Genomic DNA, 10,817 nt, shown 5'->3' with positions numbered 1-10,817 from the left:
TCCCTTTTTTTTCTGTTGAGTCCACCTTCTGGTTCTCGGCTAGGGGGAGAGTGACTGGGATAGGTCGGGCTAGTCTTAAGGAACTGCCCCTCTGGCACTAGAGAGGCTTGCTTGCCCCCAATATCCGTTTCTGCTCTCCTCCAGGTCTTGTTCCAAGGGGAGATTGGCCTCCCCATCCTGTGTGTGGGCTCTGTGTGGAAGAGCTGGGAGCTGCTGAAGGAAGGTGAGTATAGGGTGGGGGGCAGGTTGAGACAGGCAAGGGCAAGAGATGGGGCTGGAAAGGGGGTGGCCTGGGAAAACAGCCTGCCCTGGGGAGGACTTGGGACCTGGGCCCTGAGGCCTGGACGGGCCACTGATGTCTGAGACCAAGACCCTCAACCTTCACTCTTCCAGGGAGCCCTTTTACAGTGTCCCATCCAGCTTCCTTGAACTCTTAGAAAGACATTCTCTTCCAAAGGGTTTATTAAATAGGCACCACCTTTTAAAAATTAAAGACAAATCTAACTTGGAATTGGAGCTTCTGACCAGCATGTGGTGACATCCCAGTCACCATAATCCTAGAAGGAAAGAAATGTGCCTTCTGCAACCTTGCAGCATGTTTCAGGTGGCGGTGTGGTTTCCATTAGATACTCTGAAGTAGCTCCAGGATCCCTGATGCTACCTAGGAACCCCCGGGAGGCATCGGGGGCTGGGGGCCTCGGGCTCCAGCGCCCCACAGCCGTTACTGGACTCATGCATCCTGGTGCAACCATCTGTTAGGGATTTGGCATGTGGGACCTCCACAGGATGCCTCAGGGCCTGGGCCTCTTCTTTCCCTCCCTCTGTCCCCACCTTCTCCCTGGTCTCTCACCTCCATCCTCTACGTTCTTTCCTCCAGGTTTCCTTTTGGCGCTGACCCAGGGCAGAGAGATCCAGGCTCAGAACTCCTTCTCCAGCTTCACCCTGTTGAAGCTACGGCACTCCTCTGCCCTGGGCGGGGCCAGCCTAGGGGCCAGGCACATCGGGCACCTCCTCCCCATGGACTACAGCGTCAATGCCATTGCCTTCTACTCCTACACCTTCTCCTAGGGGTCTGGCCCTGGCTCCACCCCCTCCAAGCCCAGTGGACATTGGGTGCTGGAAGGCAGGAGGCTTTTCCTTTTCTTTTTTTTTGAAAAAGAAACATATAGAAGAAAATAAACGCACTTTACCCACTCCCCAGTTGGACTGTGTTATCAAGCACGTTTGCTGTGTACATCCTCAGCTCACCTGCCAGCAGGTATCCCAGAGGGCTCAGAGATGGTCTTAGCCCAGGGTTTAAAGCCCCACCCCCAGATGCTTGGCCTGTGGTCTGCAATCTGCTCGCCACACGGTTAGGCAGATAACCTGTGTGCTGCCCCTGACCCTGCCCACCACGTTAGATACTTAACGCCATGTGGCTGCCAGTTAACCTGTGATCTCAGTTTTCTCCAGTCAAAGGTAAGGGTCAAGATCGCTGCCTGACCATTTTTAGTGGAACTAAGTGTTGTCCATGGAAAACATCACCAGCAATAACCTTAGATATATCACACCCTCTCTTGATAGTCCCAGTAGGATTTAGGGGACAGGGGACAATTCTAATCTGGGAGAATTTTTACCTCACTGGATTTGGTACTTACAGGTAAACAGCACATTCTGCAGTTGTTCTGCATGAATGAGTTCTTAAGAAGTTGTGAGGATGGCTGAGATCCAAGAAGGCCAGCTAGACACAACTAGGTGGCCTGCCTGTTCCTGGTGACTGCTGGCCTGGCTCTGGTTACAGGATGACACTTTGTTGTGTGGCAGCGGGAATGATGAACGTCAGTGAGGGGCAGACATGATTTCCTGTCCTCTGGATACTGCCGTTTGATTGGTCAAGACAAGCCCAGAGCTTCCTGTTCTGCCCGTGCTGCTTGGCGAAGACTGAAGCCAGAGTCTTGATCCACAGTGGCTGCCTGTCCAGGTGTCTGGAGTGTAAGCTGTTAGAGGCACGGATCATGTCCTAAGCGGCAGTTCTCAAACTGCTGTGCATCAGTTATTCACGAGCTTGTTTTAAACTCAGGTTTCTATTTTTTCCCCCTTCCATAAGGTGTCTGATTCAGTAGGTCAAGGATGAGATGAGATGGGGAATTTTCATTTCTACCAAATACCCTGGGTAATTTCTGCTGCAGAGGTCCAGGATCTGCACTTGAGGGGGCTCTACCCAATAATTTTGGAGCTCTGATTAGGCTCTCAACGGGGTCTTGAATACTTGTTCCCCAAGTCGGATGACACTTATTTCACTGTCTAGAACACAACGGTAGCGGCTCTTGTGCCATCAACTCTAGCTCAACACAACAATAAGAACTCAAGACAAGTCCCTTCTGAAGGGACAGCCAGCCCTCTTCACATCTAGGTATGGTCCAGACCACTGGGGTCAGCTCTCAGCAAGTCACCAGTACGTCATCAGCTAAAAAGCTTGCAAGGAGTCAGGGACACAGCAGAGTGCCTTTGCTCCATCTCGTAGTCCTAATAACACTTACTGATGAGTGGTGAACTTTGGAGAAGTCTTTTCACATGATCTCAGGACCAGGATCAAGCAGTAATTTGGATTTATAACCTAAAACTATTGGTGAAGAGTTTAAAGAGAGACATATTTATGTTCTTCAGGGTACAGCCATCGCTTCCTTACCACTGCCCAGGCTCTGCTATTCCAGATGGACAGTGGAGGGCTTAGGGCACAGCGAGGAGCACAGCTTGATGGACTTCCTAGTGCCAGCCCGTAAGTATTCACTAAGCATTAGCTGGAAGAATGAAGGCGATGTTAAACTGCACAAGGTCACTTTGTGTTCCTTTTTCCTTTGGCCAAAGGAGATGTGATGGGGTAGCTTATTCTCCAGTTAGTTAGGCTCTGTTACACAGAGGTTGGCAGTGCAGAAGGTCATAAGTGATTTTTGATGAGATTCTCCCCCTTTAATTTTAAACTTACAATCTCCTTCACTCATCAAGATATCAGGAGCAATTAACGGGATTCCGCACTGCCAAGGCATTGAATATGTATGTATTCATCGCATCTGAGCTTGTAACAAACAGCCAAACGAGAGAGCTGGGGACAAGAACTGGACTTGAAGAGGCCGGCACTGCCTTAATCTACCTGTGTGATCTCGTGAACAGCACAGCCTCGCCTGCGCCATCCACCCAGCAAATGTTCACTGAATGTCTTCTACCTGCGATGAGCGCTCTAAGGATTTTCGATATAAGGGTTCAACATGGGTACACCGTTACACCTGATACCAACAGAAAGTTGGTAAAAGTTTATGGACTGTACTGTTTACAATATCTGCACTTCTCTTTAATGTACTTAGTTTAATGGAAATTTTAAATGAATGAATACACCGTTCACATCTTTAAGGCTGTGAATAGTTCAGGCCCTGTATAGACATAACTATCTCAAAAAGCTGTAAATAGGCAAGTCAGCTCAGATTTTTTTAAACCTGATTGTAGGAAGGAGGCAAAGAAAAGACAGCACTCAAAACAAAACCCATTGGCTATGGTCTGGTCCCGTGATCTTTTTACCATAAAATAAAGCCCCTCAGAGAATCATTGGGAGATTCAAGCTAGGTGTAAACCGAGTAAGTGTTACCAAACTAACCTCCCCAAGAGCAAGGATGTCTGCTTGTTAACTCCAGCAGCCCTGGTACCTAGGACAATGCTTGGTACCTAGCAGGTTCTCAGACTTGTTCGGTAGTTGAAAGGCAGATACAGAAGCCCTTTACTTGTTTTCTAGATGGGTCAGTTTTGCCTAGGAACAGGAAGATATCAGCTATCCAATTGCCCTTCAAACCCAAGGACTTCCTGTTACCGCCTCTGGGCAAAGCCACACACATTATTGCCACTGTCACTACCATGTATTAAGTGCCTATCATATGCCAGGCAGTATTTTGAAATTAAATTTGGTCTAATTTTCACAATAGCCCCAGGAGGAAGGTGTCACACCTTTACGAATAAACTGGTTCAGGCCAAAGGCACAAAGTGGTGGAGGTGGGATTCACTCAGGTCTGTGACTTCCAAGACAATGCTTGTACTGCTTTGTAACACCGTTTAGAATGGAAAATCACGCAACTAAAACTGTGATCCATATTGAGAGAAAATCAAACACACCCCACACATACGCCCCCTTGTAATATGATATAATGACCCAACTGTGGGAAAAAGGGTACCACTGCCAGCAAATGCATTTTATTCTCATTTTAATGAGATTTTCAACAGCTGCCATTTGGTTTGTATAGCAAATTTTTTAAAAAGTAACTTTTTTTCCATTTTTGATATTTTTATGAAAAGTATTTTCTTCAATTTTAAAGCCCTGCCCCTCCCCCAAAGTATTAATAACTACCATGTGATGTGTATTTAGGGGGAAAAAAAGGAACAAAAACAGCTTTTAAAACACTTGAGAAATAGGGATAAAGGTCCAAAGTCCAGGCCTGGGCCTGCTGGAGGTGCTAAGCTGCCCTGGCACGCTCGGCGCTTCACCGTCCACAACAGCAGATGCGTGGGCCGTGCACAGACCCGCTGGGATGTACCGCAAAGGCCACTCCCTTTCTCCTCCTGACCGCCTCTGCTGGCTGTCCTCTTTCCTTCCACATCGGTCTAACAAAGGCAGCACGAGCTTTAACACAAGTTCAGCTGTGTAATGGAGACGACGCTATTGAGCAAGTTCAGAGATTCCTCCATTTTGTCGGGGAGGAAAAAACATTCAACACAGTATTGATGGTTTCACTTTCTTGTCCACTCAAACACATGCTCATTAACTTATTAAGCTAATCATCAGATGCTTCAGAAGCCCGATGTGTAGACAGCACAGAAGTTTCATGTAAAAAGGAAGTTGCAAAATTATAAAAAATTTCTGCAGCAGTTCAGGCTCCTTGTGGCGCTTCTGATGACGAAGCTGGTTCTGATAGGCAGTCCCTTTGACATGCGCAGCAGCCCCGCCAGGAGCCCTATGGTCTCAGGGGTCCATTGAGACCACAGGAGGTTGAAATCCAAGTTTAAAAGACCCCCTGCTGACAAAATATATATTCATCGATGGAATATTATTTAGCAATAAAAAAGGAACAAACTACTAACACAAGTTATGCCATGGATGAACCTCGAAAGTATATGTAAATGAAAAAAGCCAGATACAAGAGACCACATTTTGTGTGATTTCATTGAGATGATGTCCAGAAAAGGCAAATTTATAGCGACAGAAAGATTAGTGATTCCCTAGAGCTAGGAACAGGTATTATCATGTAAATAGGCATGAAGGATCTTCTTGAGGGGGATGAAAATGTTCTAAAACTGAGAACTGTATGGCTGTGCCACTCAGGAAAGTTATTAGAATCACTGAATTGTACACTTGAAATGGGTGAATTTTATGTTATGTAAAATATGCCTCAATAAAGTTATTTAAAAAAAAAAAGTCCCTGTCTCGCAAACCACCCGTCAAGCATTAAACATTTCTGAAGGCTCACAATCAACAGGACAGGATTATCAATTAGTGTTGAGTTACAGCGTGAAAACATTGTACTCTTATAGTACATAGCCTAGAATGTTTCTTTACTATTTATAATATTAAAAGGTAGCCAGTAAGAAGGGAGGATTGGGGAAGAAAACTCAGCAGACCTCACAAATGGGACTCCTAGTAACAAAATCTAAAGGGGCTTTTTCTTTTAAAATAAAGATGGTGCATCTGTCCCTTTGTAGATTTCTCTTCTGTCCCCTGGGGGTAGGGTGGTGAATCACTTGGCTAACACCCCATAGAGATCAGTGTACTCAGCTGTCCTATTTGTATGACCCACCCCCTAAAATCTCGACTGGGGACAGCAGTAGGGGGCTGGGCAGTGAGGGCAGGCAGAGGCCAAGTAACAAGCAGGAAACTTGAGTGTTTCCTTGGGTCAGCCTCCTATTCCCCTGTCCTTTGTCACTAATTGCAGATTCAAGATGGGAGAAATAAAGACAGAAGATTAAAAACAAAGGGGGGGAAAAAAAAAACCTTACAAAATTGTGATGAAATTCACAAGGCAGCAGAGCACCGGCTTCAGAAAAGTACTCTGCGTACTACACAGGGACCAGGAGAACTAATGATCTCTGTGAGGGGAAACGATTCCCATGGGTAACCGTGGGCAGAGCTAGGAGGAGACCAAGGTTCCTGATGCTCACCAGATCCCAGTCAATCCTCCTGTTCTCTCCATCAACTTCCCAAACTAATGAGGTCCACATTTATCCCGGAGGAGAGTGGCTAGGAATACACAGTCTTTCCCAAAAGGTGCACGTCTCCAAATCTTGGTCAAATTTGTCAGGTCTCTGCCTGAACCCATACATCAACATAACCTAACCAAGCAACATTCTTAACCCGTGATGCCAGGACCCTTACTGAAGAACACTTGCCCCCTCCCATCTCAGGAGTGTAGATTCCTGGGCTCCTGATGTTTATACATGGGCTTTGCAGCAGCACCAATGCAAGAAGATCCAGTCAAGCTGTTTCCTCTGGCTACTTCTTCACACAACTTTCCCGACATATATTAATTTCTACTCTGAAGTCAGAGTGTTTGACTCACCTCCTTACTTCCCAGCATCTTCAAAGTTCTGTCTTTGACATTATAGCAATACACAATTTGAAAAATGCTGATTACCTCTAAAAACATTTTAAAGTTATAATTAGCATTGTAACCTTAATTAAAGAGACCCCAGCTGTTATGACTTTGGAAACTAAAGGTGCTGCAAAGGTCCACCCTTTTCCTTGCAATCTTTTTGGGTCTGACCTTATGTGATCCCCAAAAGTCAACTGCTGCAGTCAGAAACTGCTCCAAAGACCCAAAGGTGCAGGTGTTCAGGCCTAGGCTGTATCTATCAGGTTTCCTGCTGCAGTTCAAAGGGCAGGAGAAAATAAAAGGCATTTCTTTTGTTTTTTACCCCTTGAAGAGCAAGAGATAAAATCATTTTCATTTTGGAGTTTTAGAGTCCAATAATCACAAAATCAGTCACTAATAAACTAACAAACACTGGGACCAGCCAGAATTGGCAATTGTTGAAAATACATATTCTGTATCTATACTTAAACTTCCAGTTGTCAATTTAAAAAACTTAGAGTAGTGGCTTAAATTCAATATCAAAATCATCACTTATAATACCAGCCTCGTCCTTAAAAGGTAAAGGTATCTAGTTTGGCTTGCACCCAGAACCTCTCCTATGAGGAAAAGTCTGAGATAGAGGTTCCCAGCCTTTCCCCAGTGAAGATCCAATAAGACCCACACGCATTTCCTGTTAAGGACTTGGCAAACTCTGACTATAGCTGGGCCTGTGATCTGGGTGACAATTGTGCTCCCACCTCACAACATAGAATAGATGGAGAAAAAGGTCACGCTGCAAGAGGAACCGCTGGAAGCACAAACCTACACATTTGTGTAGCGGGTCACACTGCCAGCTGCTTCCTGATCCTGAGTCAGCGCACTGTGTCTGAGTGGGACTGGAATGGCCAGCCCTCAGGTTCCACTGCTTGGCTGGAAGGAAGCTTTCTTAGTCCTGACCAAATATGCCTTGTGGAACCATGCTGACATCCTAGATGAAACCCCACAGCAGATGGGAAAACAAGCCCTTTGAACTACACCAAATACCTTAGCCTATCCTGGTGTCAGAAGGGCAAGCCTGCTTCAGGATGAAGAAACGGCTCCATCTGGATCCCTGTAGGACTTCCCAGACCAGGAGCCACACACAAATCCATGGTGCTCTTCGTGATGGAGACACCACGGTCGAGACAACGGCTCTTTCTGCAATCCCAACACATTTCCAGCAGCCTTCAGAAGTCTGAGCTTGGATAAGTTAATGCAGATTGAAGGAGGAAAAGCAGCCCTGGAAGAAAGAGACCTCTATTTCTGCACTTCCAAGGTCCTCTCCTTATTAGAGGCAACAACTCCAGCTGAAAGCTGAAGCTGGAATTGAGACATTTCTTTATTCGTAGCCCTCCCTGAAAACGAGTTAAGAGTTCCATTCTCTCGAGGTAGAGACTTTGGGAATTCATGAGCACATCTGACAATACGAGCTCCCTAAACCACTCTCCCATGACATGTGACCTAACAAGGAAGGGCATTTTTCAAATGATGCCATCCTAAAGACTCAAACAAGGAAAAGATGTGGGTTCATATTTTCAATCTGACATTAACCTGTGGCTGTTCAAAAAGTCAACAAGGGACCTCATAAGAAAAAGGAGAAATTCTTAAATTTTCCAAACCCTAGTCCTTTCCTTCCAACCTCTGTCCCACATCCACATACTGAATTTACACAGACTTGATTTCAAGCTACATGATCTTTTCCTGATAGGCCTATCACACAAGACAGTGGCAGTCATACAGAAGCCACTGTCCTCCTCAGGCCCCTGCAAGTCCTTGCCCATCCTGGGAGAACGGCCAGGACTGGACATGCTCTCTTTTAGACCTGACTCTCCCACCGACTTCTCTAGCACACAAAGGCAGCTCCTGGGTCAAGTTTAGTTCCTTATGAGTATCAACAATGACAACAAAAACCCCTGTGACTTGTGGGCAGGAAAGGAACATACCCAGGAAGTCCAACCTAGAAAACTCAAAAACCTGGGTATGTGGGAACAGCAAAATTTTACAACTGCTGAAACTGTCCTGGTGGGTCACACAGTCGCAGGGTCAAACGGGAGTCACTATCCTAGGCTTTTTTGGAGTTCTTCTGCATAATTCTGTAAGGTGGGAAGAAGCATCCAAATTGTGAACTGAGCTTCTTGCTAGTGTCCTGAAAAATACATTGACTTGTGAAAGTGCATAAACCTTTCTAAGGAAAGTAAGGTACCAGGTGGACCAAGTCCTCATGGGGCTGGAAAAAAATTGTCGAAATAAATTTAAGACATAACTAACAGGATTCAAGGATGATTTCTCCAGGCTGACGCTGATGGCCAGCACCGCATGCCTCTCATACACCTTTGGTAACAATATCTTTTCTTAAAAACAGAGTGGGGTTGGGGTGGAGAGGAGACAGGGGACTAGACACCATGAGACGAAATGGCAAATCCACTCTAGTGCTCTTTTACCTTGTAAATTTTGAGTCTGATGGTAGCTGTAAACAGAGGCTTAAGAGTAGGCCAACAGTAACTGAGCGACTCAGGTGACAATCACCAGCCCAGTCCTCTCCTTCTGCTTTACAACTTTCATCAACCAGATGGTTGATGAAAGTTGCTTCTATTGGTTTCCAGTACTTTAAGCCTGTGTTTTCTTGAATGGGGTTCAGGCAGGGAGACATGGGCTCAGCAGGCCACTGGTAATCCCAGCTCATCACAGGAAACTCCCAGGGATCAGGGAGCTGTGCATTCTGGTTTACAACACCTGCTTCTTCCTCTCACCCCTCTTCCCATCCAGCTTAATAGACTGAGTAAGTAGTGCTCTAGGTGTTCATTGCCCTTGGTAAGTATACAGCAGAGCGGGAAGGGCATTCTTAAACACCCAGATTTTCTTGGTCAGCTTATTTTGTTTAAACACTTACAGCAGAACATTCCTGATGAAGGACGGGGGTGGGGGCGGGAATTGCAATTTCCCTAAATCAAAAAGCTAATAATAATAGGAAATTGCTCCAAATGAAAGTCAGTAGAACAAAAGAGAAATACTTAGAGGCTTATAGAGAAAGACTGAGCACATTAGTTACTCCAATCACAGTGTCGAGTTAAACCACTGTCCCCTTTCCCCGCTGTGCACCCCTTGCCCGCCCCGCCCCCCTCTTCAGCTCCGCCTTTTTTGTGCAGTGCTGTCCCCAGATGTGGGGACGTACAAGTTCTCCTCAAAGCTTTCTGTCAGCTCAGTACTTCACTCCTGGAATAAATTCCTTGGCATCCGGGTTCAGGTTACTTTTGCTCTGAAATAAGAACCAAGAGATAATAAATCCCAAGGCAAGCTGCACTTTAAAACGTATTTTCTCCTTGCTTCCATTATTACCAGTACCTTCCTCTCAGCCTCAAGGAGAGAAAAAATAGAATTCCTTGCAACTCAAGCTGTTGTTGAGTTGTTCCTTGCTGGGCTGCTCTCAATGTTCTGATGTACTAAGCCCTGCTAACCTCATTTTCTCCTTCCTGCTTTAGACTCCTGTTCCCTTCATGATGCTTTCATTTACATTTCATTTAAATTTGACTCCAAAAATAATTTTTCAATTTATTAGTACCTCAACTTGATGAAAATCAGAGTACTCCATCAAACTAGTTTGGTTACCACAATCCCTATTTTTTTTCTTTTTTTCACCTTTCTGTACTCTCTGGTTATCTACTCTCTTGTGAATATCTAAAATCTCATCAAACTGCAGGGCACAATCATTCAGAAAGTGAGTTGTGTGAGAACAATATCACTTACAGAATTCTGACATTAGGTCAACACGGAATGCAAGGAATTCATTTATCTGGGCTTCTAAGTATAAGTGGAAGATGGTCTCTTAAGAGTATATTCCTTCCAAAGTGAACAGGCAATTTTTATAACAGCATCATTCAAAATTATAAATACAGATGTGAGGGATAGCAAAAGAAAAGGACAGCAGCAAATGATAATTTGAAACCAAACCTCTTCCATGTTCAAATTTTTATCCTTAATCCCAGTTCTGCTTTGAAAAGCCCATGGGAGAAAATGAAAGTTGGTGATGCTGCAACCATGACGTTTGCACAGTGCTTTAAGAGGTGCAACACATCTTCAACGCACCCCCTTGTTAATGCCCAGGTGATGAGTGAAGAATCAGCGGCTCAGAGGGCTCCAGAGCTTGCCCAAGGTTGTAGGGCCAAAAAAAGAGTCTGTGACTCTAAATCCTATATT

General features: G+C 45.3%; 2 protein-coding genes across 4 annotated transcripts in view; one reads left to right on the top strand and one right to left on the bottom strand.

Moving 5' to 3' along the window:
- The window catches only part of NAGK (N-acetylglucosamine kinase), an 8,547-nt gene extending 7,351 nt beyond the window's left edge, over positions 1–1,196 (top strand). The window contains exons 8-9 of the mRNA XM_082426131.1: positions 102–223; positions 878–1,196. Of these exons, the coding sequence (XP_082282257.1) occupies positions 102–223; positions 878–1,068 (313 nt within the window). The 3' untranslated portion in view covers positions 1,069–1,196. The remainder of the gene's footprint in view (positions 1–101; positions 224–877) is intronic.
- A 3,013-nt stretch (positions 1,197–4,209) lies between these two features.
- Positions 4,210–10,817, bottom strand: part of PAIP2B (poly(A) binding protein interacting protein 2B) — a 51,185-nt gene continuing 44,577 nt past the window's right edge. For all 3 annotated transcript variants that reach the window (XM_082426128.1, XM_082426126.1, XM_082426127.1), the window contains exon 4: positions 4,210–9,879. In XM_082426128.1, coding sequence (XP_082282254.1) covers positions 9,823–9,879 — 57 coding nt within the window. In that variant the 3' untranslated portion in view covers positions 4,210–9,822. The remainder of the gene's footprint in view (positions 9,880–10,817) is intronic.

This window comes from Balaenoptera physalus (genome assembly GCF_965194825.1).
Source record: "Balaenoptera physalus genome assembly, chromosome: 15".
Taxonomy (NCBI): domain Eukaryota; kingdom Metazoa; phylum Chordata; class Mammalia; order Artiodactyla; family Balaenopteridae; genus Balaenoptera; species Balaenoptera physalus.
This window is presented reverse-complemented; position numbering and strand designations above follow the sequence as displayed.